The 26,981-nt window shown below is 37.3% G+C and overlaps 3 protein-coding genes across 8 annotated transcripts in view; 2 read left to right on the top strand and 1 right to left on the bottom strand.

Moving 5' to 3' along the window:
• Window positions 1-107: 107 nt before the first annotated feature.
• Window positions 108-10,816, top strand: LOC112559883. 4 transcript variants are annotated; one of them, XM_025231357.1, is made up of 11 exons: window positions 108-240; window positions 3,823-3,921; window positions 4,524-4,582; window positions 4,986-5,016; window positions 5,997-6,803; window positions 7,103-7,241; window positions 8,310-8,418; window positions 9,549-9,650; window positions 10,060-10,170; window positions 10,387-10,557; window positions 10,684-10,816. In XM_025231357.1, exons 5-10 carry the CDS (start codon window positions 6,094-6,096, stop codon window positions 10,497-10,499), a joined length of 1,284 nt encoding a protein of 427 aa, XP_025087142.1. In that variant the 5' UTR covers window positions 108-240; window positions 3,823-3,921; window positions 4,524-4,582; window positions 4,986-5,016; window positions 5,997-6,093; the 3' UTR covers window positions 10,500-10,557; window positions 10,684-10,816. The 4 variants fall into 4 exon arrangements, with proteins under 4 accessions (XP_025087142.1, XP_025087139.1, XP_025087140.1 ...); XM_025231354.1 differs by having other exon boundaries at window positions 4,922-5,016; XM_025231355.1 differs by having other exon boundaries at window positions 4,900-5,016.
• A 418-nt stretch (window positions 10,817-11,234) lies between these two features.
• Window positions 11,235-13,702, bottom strand: LOC112559884 (serine/arginine-rich splicing factor 2-like). Of its 2 annotated transcripts, XR_003098429.1 has the most exons (3): window positions 13,266-13,702; window positions 12,214-12,554; window positions 11,235-11,908 (listed from the first exon to the last, which is right to left on the bottom strand). XR_003098429.1 is itself a non-coding variant. In XM_025231358.1 (2 exons), exons 1-2 carry the CDS (start codon window positions 13,598-13,600, stop codon window positions 12,314-12,316), a joined length of 576 nt encoding a protein of 191 aa, XP_025087143.1. In that variant the 5' UTR covers window positions 13,601-13,702; the 3' UTR covers window positions 11,235-12,313. The 2 variants fall into 2 exon arrangements, 1 of the variants encoding a protein (XP_025087143.1); XM_025231358.1 differs by having other exon boundaries at window positions 11,235-12,554.
• Window positions 13,633-26,981, top strand: part of LOC112559882 (UNC93-like protein MFSD11) — a 19,393-nt gene continuing 6,044 nt past the window's right edge. Inside the window, exons 1-14 of one of the 2 annotated variants that reach the window (XM_025231352.1) lie at window positions 13,633-13,861; window positions 14,306-14,370; window positions 15,135-15,242; window positions 15,820-15,899; window positions 16,138-16,234; window positions 18,228-18,407; window positions 18,781-18,816; window positions 19,127-19,165; window positions 22,211-22,248; window positions 22,879-22,944; window positions 23,215-23,340; window positions 23,723-23,891; window positions 24,255-24,318; window positions 24,641-24,712. In XM_025231352.1, coding sequence (XP_025087137.1) covers window positions 13,760-13,861; window positions 14,306-14,370; window positions 15,135-15,242; window positions 15,820-15,899; window positions 16,138-16,234; window positions 18,228-18,407; window positions 18,781-18,816; window positions 19,127-19,165; window positions 22,211-22,248; window positions 22,879-22,944; window positions 23,215-23,340; window positions 23,723-23,891; window positions 24,255-24,318; window positions 24,641-24,712 — 1,242 coding nt within the window. In that variant the 5' untranslated portion in view covers window positions 13,633-13,759. The remainder of the gene's footprint in view (window positions 13,862-14,305; window positions 14,371-15,134; window positions 15,243-15,819; window positions 15,900-16,137; window positions 16,235-18,227; window positions 18,408-18,780; window positions 18,817-19,126; window positions 19,166-22,210; window positions 22,249-22,878; window positions 22,945-23,214; window positions 23,341-23,722; window positions 23,892-24,254; window positions 24,319-24,640; window positions 24,713-26,981) is intronic. The other variant, XM_025231353.1, reaches the window with a different exon arrangement.

The raw sequence follows: 26,981 nt of genomic DNA, 5'->3' as shown, positions 1-26,981 counted from the left end.
GAAGCTACTCGACGAAGAGCTATCTACAATTTGCTAATTGTTATTGATCAGATCAAGACGAATGTGCTTAATGTTATTTTAATTATATCTAATATTTTAAAAATTATTTTGACGGCTACTGCAGCATAAGGAGTGCAACTAAATACGTCTATTTTTAGTGTTGATAAGCGAATTGGAAAGGGTTAATCCCACCGTGTGCGGTGACTTCTGAATACAATTACCTTTTTCAAACGTACCCGAGTAAGCTGTTTAAAACTAAATATATAGAAATGGTCTGGCTAGTGCTCGTAAATCGGTAAAATAACTTGGGGAACGTGTGTGTACGTGTGTCCGATTCTGTGCGTTGTGTACGTTTGTCCGATTCTGTGCGTGTGTACGTGTGTCCGATTCTGTGCGTGTTATTAAAACAATAGTCATAATGCATATAACTCATTGCGATTCATCATTTTTTGATGGCAGTTTTATGATCTGGCTCACATAGAACTCATTTATCTGGATCGTATCGAATTCAAGATCGATATCGTATTGTTCAGTCTCAGGCCCCAGTATTTGTAAGTTCCTGCTTTCTGTCTCACCTACTGCATATAACTTATATTGGACTGATCAGGTTTATCGTACGGTAGATCTGGCACCACCTTTGATTCCTCATTTTCGGCAGGATTATGACCAGCGATTACCTCCGGTCAACTAGAACAAGCTTTCCAAACAGTTTCTAAGAAAGATATCCGCGCCATGATCGGAGATTTCAATGCGAAGGTGGGTCGAGACACCTATACGGGACACCGGCAATGTATGATGCTACGGCTTCGGTGACACCAATGAAAGACGTCTGCGATTTCGAGATGTTTGCTCAAAGCCACAGGCTGACCTTTCCCAATACTCTGCACCCTCAAAAGAAAGGTTGAGAATGGCGGCCTGGCAAATAAGCATTAACCTCATAAGCTAAGAGATCCACTGCCAAGTTCAAGGAAGAAGTTGAAGAAGTCATGAACATTACAAAGTGAGACGTAGCCCAGTGGAGCATAGGGCCGCAACTATACCACGCCAGATCCGGTTCAGAATGTCCCTTCCCAGTTGGGTCCATGTCATGCCAGCTGTCTCCGCCTAGCTGTGGACTGATATCCTCCATGTTTGTCTAGGTCTCCCAACCCTGCGCCGCCCCTGTTGGTTCCAGCCCAAAGCTTGTCTCGTTAAATTGTCGATTGGCTTTCGCAGGGTGTGATTCCAGCCCCGCTTCTGTTTCTTGATGTCTTGGCTGGCAGGGTTTTGGTTGGTTCTCTCCCACAAGTCTGTACTTGAGATCTTCTCGGGCCATCTGATGTTGAGGATGTGGTGCAAACATCTGTTGACAAATGTCTGAATCTTGTTGATGGTGGTGTTTGTCACACGCCATGTCTCAGATCCATATAGAAGGACTGACTTTACATTTGTGTTGAAGATGCAGATCTTGGTGTGTAGAAATAAAGCCTTGGAGTTCCAGATAGGTTGCAGGATGTGGATGTGGAATGCATGCCTGCCTTCATTTATTCGGCATCTTCATCTGCACCTCCATCTTTGTTGATTATGCTGCCAAGGTATGTGAAGCGGTCAGTCTCTGTAATACGTACACTCCCCATATAATTGGAGTGGGTCTTCTTGCTTCTTGTTGACCTGTATTGCCTTCCATCTTCTTGATGTTGATTGCCAGGCCAGTCATCGTTGGTTTTTCTAAGAGCCGAGTGAGCTTTGTTTGTGCATGTTGCTGCTTGTGGGACAACAGGCTGATGTCATCTGCAAAGTCGAGATCCTCAAGTTGGCTGGCGAAGGTCCACTGAATGCCCATGTTGCTGTTAGAGGTTGTTCTTCTCATGATCCAATCTATGACGATCAAAAAGATTGTTCGCCAGAGCATTCAATCTTTCCTCATTTCAGTTCTCGCTTCTAACGGGTCAGTCAGCTTCCCGTTGTGGATCACTAGCATGTTGAGTACATACAGCTGCTGGAAATCTGTAGTGCTGTATCAGCTTCAAGATGGTTTCCCTGTCTACTGAGACAAAAGCCTTCTCAAAATCCACAGATATCATTTAAAGGTTTTAGGGTGCTGAAGGGCAAAGAAACAGGCTTGGATCACAAAGAAAGTTCTTCATTTTTTTACCCAGAACAGCAGGAAGAAGAGCTAAAAATCGGTTGCAAGCTCAAGAAATTTATAAAGGCAGCCTGGGAAACCTGGATTGAAGAGAGATGCAGTGAGATGGAAGGGGTTGCTATGGGGTAACAACAATAAGGCCTTTTACTTACTCAAAACCCTCAAATAAGTGTTACCAAAAGTCATCTGTTGTCAAAGACAAAGCTGGCAATCTCCCTATGGAAGACAAAAACATAATACTGCTCTGACATATACAATGTCCATCTGGCAACAGGCACACACCCCTTAAGGTGACCTAGCTGCAGAAAACAAACCCTCAGATCACCTCAGACCTGCAGGTTTTATGGGAGAAGATCAAATGGACCATCTGCAGCCTTAATGGTGGGAAGTCTCCAGGGGTTGATAACATCCAAGTGGAGCTGGTTAAATTTGAAGGGGAAAAGACAAGGTACTCCCTGACCTGTGTCACAAAATTTGGGAGATCAAATAATGGCTGAAAGAATGGATACAGTCACAGATCAAACCTTGGCAGTGCCAAAACTACCATACATTAAGCCTGAGCTGTCTCATGAGTAAAGTTATACTGAAGGTGATAAAGAATCGCTTCGCACAGATGGTGAGAAAAGTTGGTGGAGCAGGCTTGTTTCAGAGCAATTGAACAAATCAACAGCTGCATCCTAAGTGAAAAGCACTATAAACATGAGAAAGATCTGAACCATAAATTTATTAACTTCAAAAAGGCCTTTAGCAGAGTCTGGCACAATGGTACTGTGGCATGTGATGCAAAAATTCAACACTGAAGTGGGCATAGTCTGAACCATTCAGCTGCTGTACACCCATTTCGGGAGCTATGTGGTGCTCAATGGCAAAGTGGAATTATGCATTTACTATGCCAGTGGGAGTCTGCAAAGACTGCCTTTGTCGCCAAGTGCTGTTCAGCTTCTATAATGAGAGAATCATGCAAAATATGCTGCATAAACATGATGCCTCCATGTCTGTCAGGGGAAGACTGCTAAGCAATCTTTGCTGATGGCATCAATTTGATGGCAGGTAGCAATGATAAGTTGCAGGCTCTTGCAGATAGATTTGCCACGTGTTAGCACATATGGGATGGAGGCCAGCATGGATGAGAGTAAAGTGATGGTAAACACTACTAGACAAGTAAAAGCAGAGATCTACTAAAATGGCGTGTAACTTGAGGCACAGAGTTTCAAGTACCTGGGTACAACGCTTTCTGAGGGTGGCAGTTGTCAAAGAATAACAGCAGGTATGGTGAGGTTGACCAAGATCTGGGACAGCAGGAGTTTAAGCTGGGAAATGAAATTCACCTTACTTCTCTGGTTGTTCCCATTGTACTGTATAGGTTCAAAATGGGACCCTGTCGACCGAAACAGAGAAGAGGATTCAGGCATTTGAGATGAAATACTTCTAGAGATTGCTTCAAATCTATTACAGGGAACAGAAAGCATATGAATTGTTTACAATGGGGTTGCTGCCCTGGTTAGTTCTCAGGAACATCATCTCCCCACCATCAAGCACTAGTGGTGAAAACTGGTTTGGCTTAGGCATATTGCTCGGCTCATGTGAATTTTTTTATATTTACTAAAATGGTTTTGCTTTATCTGTTACCACACTTTTCTACTATTTCTGTCCTGCATGGGATAAACATTGAAATTAATATTTTTATTGTGGAACAGGATGGAAAGAGAAATATGTAGCCTGTTAAAACTTGTGGAGATTAAGAAGAAACAGTATGACCAAGCATGTTTGGCCTGCAGTAATTTGCTTCAGCCATGGTAAGTAGGAAATAAAACTGAATTAATTAGTGATATCTTAAGTTCTCAGCATTGACAAAGAATAAATGGAATATCTCAATTAGAGAAAAGGAAAGAAAGTTGAAGGAATTTTAGTTCTTGTTTGACCAAATTTGACACCACAGCCATGCACATACAAAACCAAATATATAGATAAAGCATAAGCACACACTAACATACAGCTATGTTACATTTTCGTATTAAGCAGTTGGGAGGCAGGTGGAATAAAGCTGTTGCTGCACATTTTTGTTTGAAAAAGGGATGATCTACATAAATGTATCTTATTTCCACTTTACAACCTTATGATACTGTGAAAGAATATAAAAGCACAAATATTCAAGAAATGAAAAATAGTATCATGTCATTGTTTTTAAAAAGTAAAAAATCTAAATTAAATGAGTGCATTTTACAATTCCTGTCAGACATGTCAGTTTAGAATTGACTGCTTCCTTTAGTGAGTTTAGTCTAACCATAACATAATGCATTGACTGTGTGCTACAGTGTTCATTGTATTCTTAGATGGGCAAAGACAAGGAAGAAAAGCACATGTAATTCAATAAATTTAATTTTTTTAAAAATAATAGGCCAAGAAGCCTTCCAGCAGAAGAGAAATGTCAAGAACTTTGCAAAGATGAAAATAGTGGTATGTAGATAATTATATCCAAACCAGTATCAAAAGTCAGTGGCTGAAAATTTCCTACTCTAACATTTCAAAATTTAGTCATATTTTGTGTTAGAATATTTATTTCATAGCAATTTTTGCAAGTAGTCACATTTCTTCATGTCTCCTATCAGCTCAGTTAAAGTAAATGTATTATTTAGACTTCATTTTAAAGATTTCTTTCCTATTTGAACTGTTTGCTGACAGCATCATGTGCAAAGTTTTAGAGGTCTGAGAATTGCTTATGATGAAGTTTGATTCTTTAAGTCAAAATTTAAATTTTATTCCTTACTTCTCAGTAACCTGCTAAAATCCTTTCAGCCGCATCGCCATTAGATCCCAGAGAAGAAGCTGATGTCAAATTGATTAATGATCTTTTGTCCAGAGCACAAGTAACTCGCAGCAAGATAGGAAAGGTATGATGACACTTGCAAATGTTTATATTTATGTGTGGGAAAAAAAAAGGAAAGAAAAATATGAAACCTTTCTTGTGACTTTAATGACACACACCAGTTTATGTATGAAAACAGTTGGAAATCTTGTAATTATTTAAAGTTAAGGGAGGTTTTTGCAGAGAAACAATTCAGCCTTTTTTAATTACCATTATTTTTTTATCCAACAGTTTTGGTTTTCATTTAAAAACATGACAAATACATCCATAGTTCTGCAATCCATTTAGCTGTGGCATGTGACAAGCCAAAGCTTTTTGGTTGAGTTAATATTCAGACCAGATTGTGATGAAAACAGTGCACACATTTTGAGTGACAGGCAAGAGTTATAAATAGTAATGCGCAATTAGGGACAACAGAGTGTAATGAGAGATGCCAGTTTGCAAGATAGTTTGTGGCAAGATTGACAGGTTGAGGCTGTACCTAGTATGTGTGTTTACATTGTTTGCTGGTAAATTATAGTTGCCTGCCATGTCACTAGAATAAAAAAAATATTTGTATGCTTTTTAATTTTGCTTTGGAAACATATGCTGCACACTACTTTTGTCAGTATGTGTTGAGCAATGAATAAAATGCATTGTACGAATCTTTAGTTCACTACCACCTGTTCTTGACTAAAATTATCATGACATAAAGTTCATTTTGAAAACTTTTGGGCTTTTCATGTTTACGTTCTGTTTTAAAAACTGTGGTATCGAAACATGCCCTTCCACAAAACTAGTAGTGTGTTATCATTTTGTAATTCTCTGAGGATATTTTGGGAGTGAATTTGTTTTGAAAATAGCAAGGCTTCAAATCAAGATTTTGAAAATGTACTAAAATTGAGCATCATTACTTGCAAAGAAATAACTGTATAGAAGTAAGTATTTATATGTAGAATATGTATTTAACATGGAACTTGCATTTTTCTTTCACTTCTCCTTTATCTTTCTTTTTTTTAAAAATAGAACTTCAAACAACCTGGGATCAGACATCTACAACATCAGACTGTATTGCAAAAAACTGAGAAAGCATTTGATGATTGTGTTGTTGATACATTAGAAAATGCAGACAAATCAGAACCTCAACCCAGCCTATCTCCACCAAAATCTGAGATCTTGCCAGACAAAAGCACAAGACCTAAGTATTCCAGTTAAAGATAATCCTATCTCGAAACAAAAAGCAGGCCAGGCAGGAGAAATTAAAGAGCACTCATCTTTGTCTGTAACTTCATCTAAGCTAAGACAACCTGTCAAAGATCTTGTATCTCTAAAGCAGTCCAAAAGCTTTGATGATAAAAGTAGTTTGCAAAAGATGACGGCTTTGCCAGCCAGTGGTCGATCATTTGTGAAACCAGCACATTATACAGCTCCTTTCAAAACAGATCCAAACCTTCCTGTTCCCAAGCGTCGCCAACTTCAGAAATCTGCCATTAGAGCACCGGCTGCAAAGGAGAAGATTTCATTGCATAGAAATGTTGAGAAAAGACCAGCAAAATCAGTTGGGAGCAAGACTGGAATATTGTGTGATACAGATCTTTGTGAAAATGCAAGATTAGTAAACAGAGTAGGAAATAATGAGAGATGTGACCTAGAAAGTGGAGTGAATGATGGTGATTCCCATCCAAGAAATGATGCTGATGAAGAAAGAAAAGAATCCTTTAAAGTGTTAGGAAACATAGATTCATCTGCAAGTGATGTACAGAAGCCTACAGATAGTGCAACATGGGGAGGAGCTGCTGGGAACCAGAAACAGCTTACTCTACAGTCTGAGAGGTAATATTTTCTGCTATACTTTGTACATACGTCCATATGGGCATGCACACCTGGGTGTAATTACACAGATTTTATTCATCAAATTTAGATTATAAAGATCAGGTTTGAAAATTAATAACCATTCTATAAGACAAATGTCTCAGGTTTTATATTTGAGTGCTTGTCTTTTTCTTGATAGAAAGAAACTCCTTGAATTTTATCACTGGAAAAATATAATGATGTTCTAATAAAACTTTATGAAACATGTGAAACAAAATTGATGTTGGCATGATAATGTTAAGGAATAAATTCTTACCTAGATTATCCATCAATATACCTGGAAATCTGAAAAAGGCGTTTGCAAGAAACCATGAACTTCAAACCAAATTGTATGAAAGAAAGGTTAATCCAAAGGCAGGGCCAGCAAAGCTGAACTTCATTAATAAATTGGAGAGAAAGGTATTCAACCCATTTTCACCTTCTTCTTTTTAAGTGTTTCATGCAAGTGAAATAATTGTATGCTTGCTAGATATTATCATATTACAATAGAAGAGACATATCTTAAGTTGATCATGAGCCAGATGTCATGCATCATTTGAAATTCAGGGATTTTAGAAAATAAACTGTAGGTATGTAGTGAAGGACTGTCTGAAAAAGGTACCTGTAGCTGACATTGAAGATTATACCTACCCAAGCAAAATCACTTGAATATTTTGTTCTTGTTTGTAAATGCATTTTTTCATCTAATGACTTTTTAGTCATCCTACCACCTTTCGTCACAACACACCATTATTTAATAATATCTTCTAGTTTTGCATTAGTCATGGTAAACATTGACGGCAATGGAAAAGCAGAGAGCTACATAAACAGAGTACAGGTCAAGGAGCTTTGAATATTTGGGAGCTACCCTTTACAAAGATGGCAGTTACACAGTAGACTTCTGCATTGAAAACACAACAGTGACTGCAGCAATGGTCAGATTGGAGAGGATCAGGAATAGCAGCAACATCAGGTTTGATGCCAAGTACAGATTATAGAAGTCTCTTGTAGATCCCATCCTTGCTTTGTGAATGTAAGACCTGGTCTCAGCTTGCTGATATGGAGAAGAAAATACAGACATTCAGGACCAAGTCCTTAGGAGGCTGCTGTGAATCTTGTTCAGGGAACACAGAATCAATGACATCATAGGGAGCATGGTCAGCACCCTCATAGGACACCAGGAACCCTGTCTCACAACTGTGAAGCAGTGCAAGCTTCTTTGATGTGGCACTTAGCACGACACTTAGTCCACTCTTCAGGGTACCTTGGAGGAGAGTTGATGCTAAGGTGGAATAGAGGAAGAACTGGTTTGAAAATATGGAGTGAACTGGAAAGACCTGCTCAAGACAGGAGTAAATGGTAGGCTTTGTCAACCACTGTATCCAGCTGTTCCCTCTGATGAGTACCATTGAATTTTGTTTTATACACATAAGGTCTGAAATCAGTGCCTTTTTTTCCTTTCTATTCACTTGCTTCTTATGCAAACAGTTTAATGGAGATGAGGAAATGGTTAGCCGACACCGAGCATGGCACTGCTGCTATGCTTTCAAGAGATTAGAAATTCTTCTGGAGAGTCTCAGACTTGACCATTTTACAGGTATTTAAATTTCTTCAAAGCTTAAAATTTTGTATATACAGCACTCATGCACGAGACTGTTTACCAACATTATCATTATCCATCAATTGTTGATTTTAGTAACAGCTGTAAAAAGTAATGTTAGCTGTAAAAACCTATTATAAGGACCTCCTTAAGATGTTTTCTTAACCGCAGGTCATCTGCCACTTGTGTTTCATTTTATTACAGGTTTAGAGATTAAAAAACCCATATAACTTGGAGCATAATATATTTGTGTATTTGCTATTTGTGTAGAAAATATTCCCAAGTTAGTTTGAAAGTGGCTGCTTATGTTTATGTACAGAAGGGAGTCATAAAATGTTTTTTGAAACTGAAGTATGGTCAAATCCAGACACACCACATTGTCATATCCAACCCTCACAAAATCTGAGTGACTTTTAGTGACTAAAATGAACCAATTATTCTGATGATAATTGCTGATTTAAAGCACCTATGTAGATATTTAGACCAGTGGTTCTCAAAGTATTTCGGACTGCGGACCACTTTACTTAAGTAAAACATATGGCGGACCACCAAGTCCTAAAAATCAGTCTGTACTTTGAATTTCAAATTTAAATTGCCGCATTTGTTTCATTACAGTTCAAAACTAAATGTCCTTTTGTGACAGTAGTATAGTAATAAGTTGACATAAAACTACCTACTTCGTTCTTTGTAATTAAAATGTTAAAGCGAGGAATGCATCACTTTGCTGACATATGACGACTGTCAGCCGCAGACCACCTGACTTATGCCCACACTTTGAGAACCACCGATTTAGACGGTTAAATTTTGTTACAGACCTGTATTGGTGTATGGCTGGTGTGCAGACATAATTTATGGTTGTGATGCCAATACGCTATTTGTGGCTCTTGGCATCTTTTTTATAGTGCCGTTTCCTAAATACCCTTTGGAAGAAAGGAATTTGTATTGCACACATAGGTCATGTAAACTGCATTCACTTCATTACTGTTGTGCTAATGGCAAAAACATTGTCAGAACTCAACCAGTAGGAAATAAAAAGGATATTAGTTTACATGCACTAGATTTTCTATCCTTGACTTTTCATCAAAGCATGATTCTCTTTGATGTGTGTGTTCATAAATGTTTGACAGAATCATCTTCAGCAGATGAAGTCTTGCGAGCAAAACTTATTACAGAGTTTATTTTGTCATCTTTTGAGGAGTTGTCAGAAGAAGCAGATATCATCAGCAAAGGTATGTTTATCATTACTAATGATATGTAAGTATCAAGTCTGTAATGTTTTTTGTAGTAAACATTCATTTTCCATTCCATGATCTGTGGCACTTTAATTTCAAATCATGCACAAACTGCTTGATAATGACAACTCTTTTCCACGTTAGGCCAACCATTTTACCAACCAAAACTACTTCTTGTTGTAGAGGTGTACATGAAAAGTAGTAACAGGGGCAATAACCTAACCCTATCGTCCAGCATGCAAGTTGAATGGCTGGCTTTGTAATAAGAGAGAAGCTTAAGATCCTCCATATTTTACCCAGTCTCTACAGCATTCAATTTAGCTTTTTTTTTTTCGCATCAAACTTTAGCAAAGCATAAATTGTGATGAACCCAGATGCAGTGATTTTCTTTTGTGCATTTGTACAGTCCATTTCAGGCAGAAAGATGATGGTTCAACAAACATTGTATCATTTCCTTCAAGACAGCTTGAAAAACTCAGCAGTCCACCCCACATATTCCTTCCTGCTCAACTGCAAGGTGAGCTGTATTATCTTTTTTTTTATTATCCAAACTACTTGATGTCTAACCAGGTATCCCCACCAGATGTAAATTTCAGCACAGGAAATATGAGTTGCCTTCAATAACGATCCATCTGACCTTTTACTTATGAATGCAGCACTCTTTGCTCTAACCAGGATGCTAAGTGGTGGACTGCCAATGTTTTTTAAATGCAAGTGAAACATTTGTCTACAGATCAGATTTCTTTACCACAAACCCCCTTCTACAATATTCAACTATATCTGAGCTTTGTCAATACCTGGAGAATGTGTTTGAGCTACAGAACACAACACTACAGATTCATCTAACTAAAATGGCTATGTCAGATGTTTTACCTCTCTTGGAAAGCATGGACCCCCAAGAACCGTATGTAATCTTTCTAGTTATAAATCTCAAAAGGAACAATGTCTGGTATAAACTGTGGTATCAGGGTATTAATGCTTATTTCCATACATTACTCCTTTCTTCTCAGTAATGTACCTTATGTTGCAGAGACTTTCCAATGGCATTAAGAGGAGTGTATGCTCTGCTATCATCAAATGGTCAACACTTTCCGACATTTGTGGGCAATGAATCCAGTTGAGTTGTTTTCAAAGGCATAAATGAAATAAAGGAATGACAGACTCTTAGTCTTAGGTGTCTGACAATCATGTTCGAGGTCACCGATATTACATCATAAACTGCAGTTTTGATTTTACCCAAAACATCCATATCGAGCCTACTGCAAGCATGACAATTACTACCCTTTAATTGCTGCATTTAAGTGGTTGCTCCGAATAGCACCATTTTTATGGATACAAATGGTCGAGTCTCCAGATATGGACCACAACACAACCAGTTAGCAACTGACAAAATACACCATTAGTTACTCAAAACTCAATTGCATTGAGGACACGCAGAAAGGTTAGTTTTGTGAAAATAACCCAGAATTTAGGTGAACATGCAGAATGGAGTTTAATTATCTGAAATATAAAGGCATCTTTTGGTACCAAATTCGCTGCCATGATCCATACCCCCTTCCATTCTCAGTCAACAACAAACAATGAAATGTCACTTTTGTTTAATCTTAAAACAATCCTGTGCAGATTGGTCTACCTGTATTTTTTTTCCACCTTCAGCTTCTGGAACCTGCAATATCTGATGTGTGCAAGTGAACCTACCTTGCAAACATGTTGCCAGATTGAAAAATTATTTCCCCCAAAGCCTTGCTATTCATTGCACCACAAATGCTTTTGAATATGACCTCGTGCGTGTACTGTTAATTAGAATAAACAGGAATGCACACATGAAGCAATGAAAGGCTTTAAAATCTCAACAGCCAATGCAGTTGTGCCCCAATGGTACTTGAGCGGAATAAGATGGAAACAGATTTCTACACCATCATAGTTAGCCATTAAATAACCCACTTAAATGATTTTTTAAACCAAGGCTAGAAATGAAAGTTGGAACAAGTTGTGTTTTGAATGCGGACAAATCTGGATGTGCATCAATGCTTGGTCAGATCAGGCTCTTTAAGCAACATGAGGATTTCAGCTCTTTTCGGGCGCCGGCAGCTACGCCATTTCCCCACGCCGATCACCATGTCGGCGACTGCTACAGCTCACAGCAATGCAGACTGCTACAGCTCTTGCAGCACAGGCAGCCGGCACCTCCGCTCACCCAACAGCTAAGATAACTGCATACAGCACTGCACAGCTCTTACTACCCCTTACAGCGCCTACAGCATGGGGAAATAAAAACAGCACATTAATATATGAACAGCAAACACATGGCTTTATGGCATGGTTATCATGAAAAATGACATTTAAAAAAATTTAATTATCTACAAAGAATTAAAACCATAAGACCTGGCTAAATCTGAATTGTAAGCAAACCCAGAAGATTTAACGGGAAAATGTCGTATATAGAATAGCTTGATGAGTTCTGCAAGAAAATCCAATACTTTCTTTGCATGTTACTTCATTCTGAAGAGTCTGCAACTGAGCAGTTTTCAAGTTTATGTGTGTGCGAGCTAATAATGACCTGAACGTCAGCGTGCTGGCTGGACTGGTCATGAGCTGCTGACAGCAAGCAGCACAATGAAACTGCTCAGGAGTTCAGCCTCCACTTTTTAATGCACTTCTCACTCGGAGTTATTCTGTTGAGCATCCTCCTTGGGTGATCCTTCAGACTTTGCAGGACTGCGAGAGCGCGACTTGGAGCCACTTCGCGATCTGCTGCGAGACTTTTCATTCCTCTCCCGACTGTGACTTCTGGATCTGCTCTGGCTTCCTGACCGGCTCCTGCTCTGACTGTATGAGCGGCTGCGTGAATGACTCCTTGACCTTCTTCTATGGCGCCTTGATCGAGATCTTGACCTAGATCTAGAATGAGACCCCCAAAAAATTACATTCATAAAAACAAAAATGAGTAAATCTTTCGCTCACAAACCACAGAAACGCTCATCTAATGCAGATAATCACAAATGTTCTGCACAAATGAGTTACCAAAGGTCACGCAGATAAGAATCTATTTAAAAAAATTAAATTACCCCTTTTAAGACCATCTTTGCATCGTAAATAAATGACAAAATTACACATTAGGTTAGAAGAATTATGTAAAATAACGGCCCTTTGAAAATTTAGAGCCACAAGAAATAGTATAGATTAGTTAAGACGAAGTTGATATTGACATAATACTTTTACATGTCAACAGCTTTAGTTTATTCCTTGTTGCTCCTTTGAGGAGCATTGGGCCCCAACAACACCTCGCCAGCAGACCGGTCAGCAGCTTTAACGATACAAAACAGCGTAGAAGACACCCCTGTACGAAGTCTAGTATTAGAATGTATGCCGCAGGACTTCAGTTTTCGAGATTCTGTTATTCCCTTTGTCTTTATTCGAAGTTATTCAAAACTGCGCAATTTACACACGTTGTAGTTATAAATCATGGGTTCGATTTTTTTTTTCTTTACATGGTGCTACTTTTCCAATACAATTTAGCCACAGAAGTTCATTTACATTCGTCCATTTTATTACTTCACAAATATAGCAAAGAATGAACAGGCGGGAAATGCCGCCATGCTTCTCTCTTACCTGTAACGTCCAAAGCGGCGTGGTGGTGGTCCCCGTCTGTATGGTTCGGCTGGTCTTCCATAGCGAGCCATCTGACAACGAACCTCACGACCATCTAAAATTGCGCCATCCATTGAGTCCATTGCATCCTCGGCGTCACGTTTGTCATAAAAACGAACAAAAGCAAACCCGCGACTTTCACGGGTAAACCGGTCACGAGGAATGTAGACGTCACCGACATCGCCATATTTTTCGAAGGCACGGCGAAGATCTTCTGGTGTTGTCCTGTATGTGAGATTATCAACCTTCAAAGAAATCATGCCTTCTATACTAGGAGGACCTCTACCGTAACTCATGCTACAAATAACGTACCGTCTGCAAAAGGTTTAGGCTACCAACTGTCGCCTCTCACTACTTTCTGCTTTTATGCCTTCCCTAACGACTGCGCATGTCTAATGGTCACATGACCAGCCCCACGCGCACTTAGTGTAGTGTCATGTGATATAGTAGACAAAATGGCGCTGTCTTCTTACGATATCCGTTTGTACAATATTATTGTACTGGGACTAGCATTTATGCTTATTTTCACAGCTTTTCAAACATGCGGCATGGTTGAGGTATGTATTAAAACTTACTCATTGATAATGCCGAGTAATTGATTATCTTTTTTAAATCTTTGCATATACATGCTTCATTGGCAGCGCCAAAAGTGGGAGGTAGTATTATCTTTCCTGTCTGTTTTGAAGGGAAAAGAAGGACATTCATGTGAAAGTTAGTTATATGGTTTGAATTATTAGTCATAAATCTTGCTTGAAATATTTCTTGACTCATTTACTTGATAATATCAAATTATGGCCAAGTATCCTTCCGTGTGAGATAGTCTGATCAGTTTCCATGAAAAGGTTCGCAGATGATCGAAGTTTTCTTATTACCCACATATGAACTATGATCTTTATTAGTTGTGAATGGAAATATTTAGTATTAGACAACACGTCCGAGCTGACAATAAAAAGCTTGTGGATCAAGTTGGCAGATTAAAAAAAATACTCTACATATTTCAGAATGTTGTCATCAGCAGTGCCACCAAAAATAGCAATGGCACATTTACTGGCAGCGGCTACATCAGGTAACCATTTCTTTGTTAAAATTCGCAGTACAACTTTGTTTTTCAAATTAAATTAAGTGGGCTAGAATAAGATTAGGTACGGATTTTTTTTCTCCCAAGTTTCAGGATATGTGTCATGGCATCCAAAGCAACCTATATCAATGCGTCAACTTTTTGTGTTCTATATTCCAATTTTAGGTTTGCTAGAGGGTTACAGTCATTTAATGTGTTAATATATACATATTTACCAATAATACATATATGAGTGTGCTGTTCATCTGTCAATATATAGTGAAATCTAGACTGAAAACTAATATATATATATGTGTGTGCGTAAATGTAGTTTAAAGGAATACTTTTCATGTTTCATTTATTTTAACTGTGTGTTTTATATGAAACACAACATATACTTATATATTTTCAATGTGAAGGTCACAGGTCAATTCCACCACACTTAAGTTGATTTAACCAATGTCAATCATTTTCTTGGTTCTTGCTTTGGTTTGTTTCTACTATTGGACGTTAATGTAGTAGATAAACTGAAGAAAATTAAGAGTCAAGTATATAAATCATGTTAAATTTATATCAGTTATGACTCAAAAAGATTATGCATTCTTGTCTGAAGTGTTTGCATTCCATTAAAAGTCTTTTTAATTTTCTTAACTCACCAAAATGAATTTATTCATGAATGGTATGATGTAAGAAAAATAGGAAGAGGCTTTAAATTTTTGATTATATGAAATTTTTTTGAATGTTAAATTATTTGAAATTTACTTTTATTTCAGTCTGGGTATTGTGTATGGAGTTTTCTCTTTGTCAAATTGGGGTGCTCCTTCATTTGTTGCCTTTGCTGGAGCCAAGATGTCAATGTTTTTCTCATCTCTAATGTACTTGTAAGTTAATGTTAGTTTTTATCACAGATTTCAGAATTTGTGTGATCTTTTTATGGTTTACATTTATCACTTTTTGTGTAGAGAATTAGATGTGAAATTTATTTGAATTAAAAAATGTTGCTGAAAGGCTAATTATTTATGTTCACTTTTCGGGAGAAAATTAATTTAATCCATCAGAATGTTGCACAAAGGAGATCTGTTTGAAAAACTCCCTGTACCAACCCAACAGCTGCATAACAGAAACGGCTACTGATTTATCAGAGAATGTCAAGGCACCAGGAGAGGGTTGGATTCTACCCTTTATGCCCTAGACAAGAGATCCTTTGATGTTAATGACCACTGGACCATAGGACAATTTACCTTTACTTATAAATAGCTCGTGTAAACAATAGAACAATATCTAGCAGCAAATATCATCTGTTACTGAAAACTTTTTTTTTTCTAAGTTTAGCTCTATTTATTTATAGAGGGATTTTGGAGGTGAGGGGTAGTTTTTAAAGTGCTACAGGCACTTAAAAATAAAAGTATAGAGCTATCTTTGCATTGTCATATTATTATCAGTGTTTTATGGTTACAGTTTGTTTATCCTTTCCTTTTTGAAACCTATGGAATGGGCACTCTACTTGGGCTCAGCTTTGGTTGGTCTGGGAGCAGCAGGTGAGTTGTGTGCAAATATGTTATTGTTGCCAGGTCTTGGAATGTAGCATTAAGTGGTTAGAATTCATTTGAGAAAAGATAACTTTTTATAAATGTGGCATTTTTCTTTCCTTTTTTGAATATGTTAGAAACACTTTGTGTTGTGCTTGACCACATATCATGTGTGCTGTTGCCATTCTTCAAACAGCTTAAGAAGCCACTTGGTATCATGATGAACAACACACATATCCTATTTCAGTTCTTTGGACAGCACAGGGGAATTTTCTGACTATCAACTCAGACTCTCAAACTGTTGCTAGAAACAGTGGAATATTCTGGGCATTGCTGCAATGCAGGTAAATGTTTTTCTGCTGTGTTTTTATTTTTTTTATTGTTTGCTTGTTTGTTTGGTTTTTTTTGTTGCTAACCTGAAATTTGCTGGCACCTGCCCTGATTATTTCTCTGAACTACTCTTCCCTTATGTCCCATGTAGACAACTCCCCCTCTTGTCTGATGAACGTCTTCTTACTCTTCCCATCACCTAAACAACAACATATAATTAGTCAGGATTTTTAGTTATTGTGCAGCAAAACAATGGAACTCTCACCCTTTTTATATCTTCCACCTACCCACTATTGAATCCTTTAAACGTATACTGAAAACACACCTCTTCCATAAACATTACTCCTAACAACCTTTCCCATAATGCTAGTCCTTTTTCACACCTTTCGTCAAGACAGTAATCCCTTGCCACTTTGTGCCTCACCTTTCATGGATTCACAATTTCGCAGCTTTTTATAAGAAATTAATGGGAAAAATGATTCGCTGATCTACGCTTTTTCGAGGATTTTCTGCAAAATTCGATCCGTGGAATATATATATATTTTACGAATATCTTGATGAAAAAGACTCAAATTGTATAAAAATATATTACTAATATTTATTCTAACAATAAAGAAATATTACTGTATCTTGTTAATCTCAGCTCTTGTTTTTTTGATTCCTCTTTGTGTTTTCTGTATTTACTCTGAAATGAGAATCAGCATCGCTTGCTTGAGACGCTACACACCTTCTCACAATTGTAAGCAACACATGATTGGTTGGTTGATAGAGAAGTGACTAACAAGAGTGTTGCGCAGAACAGAGTGGGGATGGTTTATAAGGAAAGGGAAAGGTTTATGTAGCGTAAACATATGGGGGAGGGTTTATAAAGCCTTGATATAGTGTATAAATACATAAATAAATATATTGTTTCTATTTCGCGTATTTTTGGTTATCACAAGTGGTTCGGAAACTCATCTCGCGCAATGAACGAGGGATTACTGTATCTTGTTAATCTCAGCTCTTGTTTTTTTGATTCCTCTTTGTGTTTTCTGTATTTCATTTTATTCCTCGTGTAAGTCGGTTGTTGATTATTTTATAGTTCATATGTTGTTTGTTTTCCTGTCCCTCGTATGCTGTCCATGTTTCATTTTTGTTCCTATGCGCTATGAGCATGATCCTTAGGAGTGTGAGTATGCGCTGTACAAATTTTGCATTTATTATTATAAATAAGTTATTTTTTATACAATGGCTCTTTCATTTCTTCTTTACTTTGCTTTTGCCCCAATGGCTTCAAGACCTTTCATGTGATGTTGTAACTTTGGTTAAACATATTCTGTGCTGATATAATTCTAAATACAGTGATACCTCGGTTCTCGAACATAATTCGTTCCGGGAGGACGGTCGAGAACCAAATTGTTCGAGAACCGAAGCAAGGAAATAATGGAAACTGGATTAATTCGTTCCACGCCCCAGAAAATGCCTATTTACTGGCCTAATTTGTATATAATATATAGAAAAACATGAGTCTCAACAAGAAATAAGAAATAAAAGTGTATTTATTAAAACACAAAAAAAAAAAAACAAAAAATGTACTGTACAGTACAGTACAGTAAATTGTGTTTCATTTACTGTACCTGTACCAAACTTTATGGCAGGAGGGAATGAATGTGGAGGGAGGAGGGAAGGGGGATGGTTATTGTCACTGATGACGCAAGCAAGGCGCGCTGGGCCGAATGAACGCCATTCGGCTCAACTCGGCTCATCTCGGACGTTCGGATGTTCGAGTTCCAAATATTTGTTCGAATTCCAAGACAAAATTTTCTCGAATTTCCTGGTCGAATACCGATTTGGTCGAAAGTCAAGGCGTTCGAGAACCGAGGTATCACTGTACTTCTTTTCAGAAGAAAACCCAATGGTACATTAGAGATGATCATGAAAAAGAGCTGGAAATATGTTGATAGATTTTTAGGCGTTCACTGGTAAAAGGAAAAATGTCTACTTAAAAGTTGTCTTCCTCTGTTTCAGCCTTCTGTTTGGCAACATTTACAGCTACTTTGTTTTCCGAGGACAAGATACAATTACAGATGATTCCCGTAGACTGTTATTTATAGGATTGAGTGGCGCTAGCTTTCTTGGCTCTTTTGCCTTGCTCTTGTTGAGAAGAAAGCCCTACAGTTTAAATTCAGTTCGCACTCTTAATGTCAGGTGAGCTCATTTGTCCATGTAAAAGACAGGTGAACATGTTCAAATTGACTCCAAATAATGTCCTTTTTATTATTATTAAAAAAATCGAGTCTCCTCTGTTTTCCCAAAGGCTAGTGATTAAATAAAATACTTACTATATTACCATTTAATACAAAAAGGGGTTTACACCATGCATGTCCCAGAATGTCAGTTTTTCATTGTAGCCAAACATATATAAAGAAGACTGTTTTGACCCTCGTTGTTCCTTGTAGTCTTTGAACAAGTCCTAACATTATTATTATATTGCCCAATTATTTTTTTTTATTATAATTTTTTTGTCACTAGCACTGTTAAATATGAAACATTAAATGTTTCAATGCATTTGCTTGTACAGTCAGGAGATAAGTGATGACAGTATGGGCTCCATAAGGTGAGACTTTTTTTTTCTTGTGCAAATATTTGCTGGAGTTAAGACAGTATAGAACAGATGAACAATTTTATAAGGGAATTCTAAATTTATATTTTTGTTAATTATAATTATATATGCAATATTATTTAAGTTCTTGATTATACAGACAGGTAAACTTGATTGATATAAGAGACAGATATCACCACTATCATTATCATACTCGAAAATTTGTCATGCATGATTACACACATGCACATCCATTCTGGAAAAATTTAAAGATGAATTCTACAAAAATCAATTGCTGTCATGGTCTAATTCATTATTTATGTAGCGAAAACATTTCTGGGACCAATAACCAGGGGTCTGTAAGGTAAGCTGAATTTAGTAAGTTTTTCTCGGGCCTTCACTAAGTCTTGAATTGAAGTAATTTTGTGTTTTTGGTAGCTAGTTGGTTTTGTTGGCTTAACAGAGCTTGCTCTAAAAAATATATGGTCATTCATTTTTAAAACACTGCATTTACAGTTGTTGGCCTTTATAACCACTTTTTATTTCAAAAGAATTAAAAAAATCTTTGCTTGCATGTTCAGCTGATTTTATTTTAGACCCTTGAGATACCAAGCTTATCGGGGTGATTATAGGCATAGCTGTGTAAAATGCACATGATTTTCAGCACAACTGCATGTCTAGTGCTACCAACAAAAAATATATGAAGTGAAAGTGGTGCCTGTGTATTTAATAAATCTTATTTGCTTGACAAATGGCATACAAAAAAAATGAGCGAATGGTACATTTGGAAGTAAGTCACATCTTCACATACATATGTTAAAGCAATTTTTGTAAGTTTAAACTTAACAGCACAGTCAGCATGTTTCAGAAGACGTGATAAATGTAGTTTGAAGACATTTACAATCATTACTTTTTGAAATTAGTAGCATCTTAGCAAGATGCTTGAAAGTACACATGCAGCTTAGTAATTCATAGGAGATATAAGCATCACACTTGTAAGGTTGTCCTTTAAAAAAAATAGCATACTAGCAGTTTTCTTTACAAGCTAACATAAGATGGTCATGTGAGCTGTGTTTGTACTAACAATATTTGTGATGTAATCAAGCATATGAATGTAGCTTATAGATACTTAATTCTACCCCAGCATGCAAACCATCTTAATGTATATCTCTTGGTGGTGTGTTTTTGAAGCAGAGAGGGCTTAACACTAAAGACAGTAATGTAAGAACCAAGCCTAACCACATTTACCATTCATGGAATGTTAGGGATTTTCAGACCCCTAGTTAAAATGAGGTTTTAGTCCTATCCTTCTCCAGTGAACAGATTGTGAGTTTTATCAATTAGTTGCAGAAAGAAAAGTATGCTCCAGTGTATGTGTGTTAAACTTTGATTCCTGATGTCAAGAAACTGCTTTATTATTGTGATGTTCTTTGCATGGAAAGTTGTCCTTAACATTTGATAACCGCTACTGACAAAATAGAAGCTTTCATGTCAGGGTTATGTGATAAGACCTTTGAACAGAACTCTTTTACACTTTTAGACTCCATTTGCAAATTTATTTCCCACGATTTTGTTATGTGACTTTTGCATGTTTCTGTTAAATGGGAAACATTGATACCAATCAAAATAATGTTGGCAACCAGTAAGTAACATGTGTAAATGTGAGCAGGGAGTGAGCCAGATAATAAAGAAGCTTGTTGTGTTACTAAGCAGAAGACAACCCTACAATAATGGTTATGAATGGATGTTTACATTATGAAATGTACATGCATGTTTTACACACATGAAAGCACTCTCTCTCTCTCACTCGGTACTAGTAATTGGCCATGGCATTATTACTTGATTTTAGCGGTACTGTACACGATAAACTATGTGGCATTGTTTAACTGGCCTGTATATGACAACCTATACTGTACTTAAAAACATTTTTAACTACCATAAAGTAATATTTTTTATGAGGGCAGATAGAACCTGTCTAAAGCAGATTGGCCTGCTTTTCAGACCTTCATTGCCACCTGACTTCTTCCCATGTCTAGTTAAAAGAATTTAAGGTGTTAGAGTTTATTGTCCTCTACAGGACCATCAAATGAACATTTGTACATATATTTTAAATGAAGTTGCTTCAGCAACAATCCCCAGATGAGGGACATGTAAACACCAGCCATGTGTCCTATGGTTTACTGAGAAGTATTTTATGGCTTAACGTGAACGGAAGAAGGCTCTATGTTTGCCTTCTGCCTCCTCACTCCAGAAAATGTATTAAATTTTAAACACAGTTGAGCACAGGCTTCATATATTTTTAAACAGAATAGAAAACTTATTCTTTGTATCGTGCCCTGATCTTGTCAAAGCTGAACTATGGCTCCATCATCTGTGGGTCTGCTCAAGAGTTCTGTCTCAAAATTCTTGATCCTATTCACCATCATGGGATCTGCACTTGTCTGGGTGCCTTGTGCACCACTCTTGTACAAAGTTTGTACACAGATGCTGATGAATCCCTACTATTTACCATCAAATTTATGCTATCTTATATATCTGTTCTTGAAAAGCTTATCTTGGAAATCCTGCCTACCACTCTGTTTTTCGTCCTCAGCATGCTGCCCTGTATGCATTTGTGCTAAGGAGCCAAAACCATCAACTCTCTCTAGTAAACCTCATTTACAGGCTGCCAGAGTGGATATAGAGCCTCTGCCTGTCCTGCCAGCTCCTCCTTGGATTCTTTCTGTTGTTGGCTGTTGTCTTTACAGCTTTTTAAAAAGTTGACACCAGTGATCTCATCTTTTTCCAACACCTCCAGGAAATTCTATTGTGGATTCTATTCTATCAGTATAGACATCTCAGAAGTTCCACATGGTAAACCTGTAGCTGTGGCAGCAGTTCCATTCAGCCAGCCGCAACAGGCATTTTCAGCCCATCTTGTGGATGGCTGCCCCATCTTCTATGCAGAACTTCATGACATCTTGGTAGCCTTACAGCATGTTCCTTTATCTTTAATAGCAAAACTTCTTGATTGCTTCAGACCGTCTGCTCTCCAAGCTCTTTTTTCTTGTTGATTTGACCACCCTCTCATAGTCCAGTTCCATACCATTGATGCAGCTCTTCTTTGTTGCAACAAGAGTTTCTTCATTTGAGCCTCTGGCCATGCTGGCATTCCTAGAACTATTTGAATGGACCAGGCCATCAAGGCACTATGATAGTTTCCTGATTACTTATATAATTTTATTCACCACCATAAACCCTTATGGGTGCTGATATGCCAGGAAACCTTTCAGCTCATAATTCTTAAGCTCCCCCTTTGGCAAAAGTATATGGACCGAATTTTGAGAACTGCTAGCATGACTGTTTAAAATGGACATTCAAAATATTTGATGTCAGGGTACATTGATTATAATTCATGCCTGTGTTTCAGTGCCATGCAGCCAGCAGATACACCACTGATGGCTCTTAGTAAGTAAAAACTATGGAGTTGAAATTTTCTGTCTTGAAATTCTTGCTTTTTTATTTCTGTAGAGACAAATCAGAACTGCATTTTTGGTGGGTGGGTGGGGATTGAGATGGTGATAAGGTAGAGTAGGTTTTTTGCATGTACATGTATTGTCTGAAAGCAGTTGGAAGAGGAAATGGACATGCACAAATTATTGGCACAGCCTTACCATAACACGATGACTAAGCACAGTGCAAAATTATTTTTAAAAGACTAAGTTCTTTATCAGAAGATACTAATTCTTCAGATCTGAGAGTATAAGGCACTTCCATAAATGGCATAGTGGTCATCATATTTTTCAGACTTTGGGGAAGTCGTTCTGTCACTGATGTCCATGCTGGGAATGCATGCTTTTCCTGTATGTGCTCATGCACAGCCAGACAAGTTTGCATTTATTTTCATGCATCATTGTAGGTGGTAGACCATTAATAATGTAATTCTTGTCCTTATAAATAGGTGTATCTGTTGATAGTGTGTGTGTGTGTTGGGGGGACCCATACCAGACACCAAAAATTGAAGGAATTATGTGTTTGAAATTTATGTACTGTCATGTTGTTCATACTGTCCTCCAGAAGTGTTTATCTTATTTACAGAAAAGTCATTTCATCTGTTCAGAACCAAGGAAATGATGATCCTCAGTGTCGTATTTGCTTATACAGGTAAATACACTAACTATATTTCTGGATACTGGGAATGTTTTTTACTACTTTGAACTGGTGTCTCTACTTAAATAAAAGTGGTAAAATTTGTGCTGTTGTGGCACTGTAACTAGTTGTCCACACTTGCCAAATACACTAGGTTGAAGATGGGGTTTAAAGATTTTAGCTTAGAATTTTGTGATTTACGGATGATTCTGTTTGAAATATTTCTATATCAAGAGCCAACACTAGCTTGCTTTTCTCAAAGACATGTTTTTCTTTTGTTTTCAGGATTGGAAATGACATTTTTCAGTAGTGTTTATGGCACCTGCATTGGCCAGAATGAGCACTTTGGACAGCAGCGCAAAGCTTACCTTGGCATTTCTGGGATGTTGATTGGTGCAGGAGAAATTGCAGGCAAGAATCCCTAACTTTATACCAGACAACTGGACTATTAGGAGCTTAAGAGTTTCAGCTGCTCTTAAATTAACAGTTAACTGCCCTGGTCAATGGCGATAGTTGCCCTGGCCAGTAAAGACTCCTCTGCACTCAGGTGTTGGTTGATTTGGTGGGTTGCTTTATGACATTTTAGAGAGAAAACAATTAGCAGTTCAAAATGCTTATATTCTTGTTGTCTCCCATGCAATTGCGTTAACAAAATAAAATTATTTTGCAGTTATGTCTTGAGCAGAGAAACAGACCAGGGACCATTATGCATTTGTCAGTTGCATGGTTTTATAGTGTTCAGAGCAGCTTATTGTGTCTGACCTTCACTCACGATAATGTCTTTCCCAAACAGGAGGTGTGATCTTTGGCTTAATTGGGAAGAAGACAAATGCATTTGGGCGTGACCCCTTGGTAGTCATCGGTTTCTTAACGCACATGGCAGCCTTTCTTCTGGCATTTCTAAACCTGCCAATGAATTGTCCTTATGCTGAATCATTTGACTCCACCTATATTACATCAAAGTGTGTTTGTATAAATTGTATAAATTTTGTTCTTGGTATTTCTGTATGTTGTGTAACTCTAAAACCAGCTGAAATCTTAAAAAACGCAACAATTATGAATTACAACAATAAATGTTAATAGTTTAAGGATAATGATGAAGAGGAAGTGAAAAGTAGATGATTAACAAGAAATTAGAATGGCAGTTTATATATATATATGCAGATTTATAGTCATGAAGATTATGTTACTTCACTCATAAAAGAGAATTTGTTTTTATTATGTTTATGAAGATTCCACTGTATAAACTCATCATTCATGCTTTTTAATTTTGTTATATTATGTTAAGTGTTTTTGTTTTTTTTTGTTTTTTTTTGTATTCACAGCCTATACCTAACACTCTTTGGTAGCTTTCTTCTTGGCTTTGGAGATAGCAGTTTCAATACTCAGGTATGAATTTTATATGCTTTAGCCAGATGCTTACATGTAAAGAAATCTTTGTGTAAACATGTTAAACTGTAATGTGAGAGAATTCAGAGAGTTGTTAGCATTTGTGAAGAAAAGAAAGGTAGCGAGGTCATGAGCTTATTGAGAACTTATTAAGAAAAGAGTTGTTAGTTAATGGGAGAAATAATTCATCATCTGCTACAGTCCTCAGGTGTTGAAAGTGAATGCTTTTAAAGAAATTCTCATTTGAAAATAGATTTCATGAACACCGATACTTTTTTTTTTAGGTTTTGATCTGAATTGCCTTTTTTGTATGTGTATGCAGTTGTACTCTTTGATTGGTGACATGTATGCTACAGAAAGCCCTCCAGCTTTTGCAGTTTTCAAGTTTGTACAGGTCAGTGTCACTATATCCTACCACTTTTAATTACTTGTTTAAACCAAGCAGCATACCATTAAACCCTCTAATGGCCGCTGGGTCCATATGGACCCCAACCGAAGTTTAGCTATTTATAAAACCCAAACCATTTATCACAACATTTTGAAATTTCTTGACTTTTACACTTTAGTTGTGGACTCATTGTGGGTGCAATGAATTTTAAAATATCTGCAAAAATCTTAGTGCAGATTAAAATTCTATAGTTAACAAAAAACATGGACCCCAGGTATAAATGCCACATGCTTACGGATGAATTCTTAGAGATAAACATCACATCATCCATATTTTGCCTTTGGCCTTTCCTGTGCATGTCTGACCTAAAGGTACTTCTTATCTCTGTGTAGGGTTACTTATAGCGTCACTTTTGAACCTATTTTGGTCTCCATTTCTCCTCATTCTTCAGTCAAGAAAATGCCTTGCATAGTGGTGGACCCTACAAAAGTTGCTTTCTTATTGTACAGTAATCTCTTGTTTATCGTGGGAGATGCGTTCCAGAACCACCCGCGATAACCCAAAATCCACGAAATAGAAACAGTATATTTATTTATGTATTTATACTCTATATTAAGGTTTTATAAACCCTCCTCCATACTTTTATGCTACATAAACCTTTCCCATTTCCTTAATAATCATTCCCACACTATTCTGCGCATGTATTGTACCTTTACAATAAATAAAAGAACAAACACATAATATGTAAGACAGTACCTGTAATAGAATGAAAGATGAAAAAAGTACACAACACACCACTGTACTGACCCAATCAGGGGCTGGGAAACAACACAGCACTCTCTGGTTCGTCACTTCTCTAGCAACCAACCAATTGTGTGTTGTTTACAATTGTGAGTAGGCGCATAGTGTCTCAGGCAAGCGATGCTGGTTCTCATTTCAGAGTAAATACATGCACTATTTACTGTAATTCATTTTAATTTTATTGTAATATTTCTTTATTGTTAGAATTAATATTAGTAATATATTTTTATACACTTTGATTTTTTTTTTAATCTAAACATTCATAAAATATATATTTTCCACTGATCGAATTTTGCAGAAAATCCGTGAATTTTTTCCCCATTAATCTCTTATGAAAAGCTGTGAAATAGTGAAGTCACGAAAGGTGAAGCACAAAGTGGCGAGGGATTGCTGTACAATGGTTACAGTAGTCATCTGTGACATTATACGGAGGGCAAACTAGTTTATGGCAAAAAGTGGAAGAAAATCGCTAACAATGAATTTGAGTGCTTAATTGGTGAACTGATTATGGCTGGTGTCTATAAAACTTGTAATGAACTGATAAAACACTTGTGGAGCATGAAGCACGGGAGAGCTATTTTTCAAAAGCGATGCTCAAAGCTAGATCAGTGCAGAGGAGAGTGCTTTGATTTGATGCTGCTGCTGCTGAATAATGTCAAAGAATACCCGAGGAAAAGGTATCACCAATCTCTGAAATATTTGGGTAGACATTGAAAGAATGTTACGAACCCTCATAAAATATGACTGTTGATGAACAATTAGTCATCTTTAGGGGCAGATGTCCTTTCAGACAATATATTCCCAGCAAGCCAAGGAAATATGGTTCAAAAATCTGGGTCTGCTGTGACACCACATCTTATGTTTTGAATTACCAAGTGCACAAGGTCTTCTTCCTACCTGACCAGCCAAGAGAACATTACCAAGGTTAAAGTTTTGGACATGATATTTAGTGTGGAAAATAGTGGAAGGAACTAACAAGTGACAACTTCTTCACTAGCTAAGAAGCTTACCTTGGTGGGGACCATTCTTAAAACCATTCAGAAAAAGAGATTCCACAGGATTTTACAGAAGCAAAAGGGAGGCAAACAAACACTTTGCTTTTCATGATCATAGGATGTTGACTTCTTATTGTCCAAAGAAAGGCAAGATAGTAGTTACTTTTACCACTTCTCATGATCAATCAGATGTTGCCAGCACCACGATAGAGAAAAAGCTTCGGCTGATTTTGGACTACAAGAGGTCAGTCAACACAATGGACCAACTGGTTCACTGCTACACCACGAAACAAAAGACAGGAAGATGGCCTATGGTAATCTTCTACAACATGGATATCAGCGCCTTGAATGCCTACATTGTTTGGACTTTCCTAAACCCCAAGTGGCAATGTGGCAAAAGTCACAAACGGCTAATCTTCCTGATAAAACTGGGTGAGGAATTTGTTGCACATGGAAAATCTATGGAAAAATGTTCCTTA

The sequence above is a fragment of the Pomacea canaliculata genome, linkage group LG3, assembly GCF_003073045.1.
Source record: "Pomacea canaliculata isolate SZHN2017 linkage group LG3, ASM307304v1, whole genome shotgun sequence".
NCBI lineage: Eukaryota > Metazoa > Mollusca > Gastropoda > Architaenioglossa > Ampullariidae > Pomacea > Pomacea canaliculata.
Note: the sequence above shows the minus strand (reverse complement) of the source record. Positions and strands in the feature narration are given on the sequence as shown.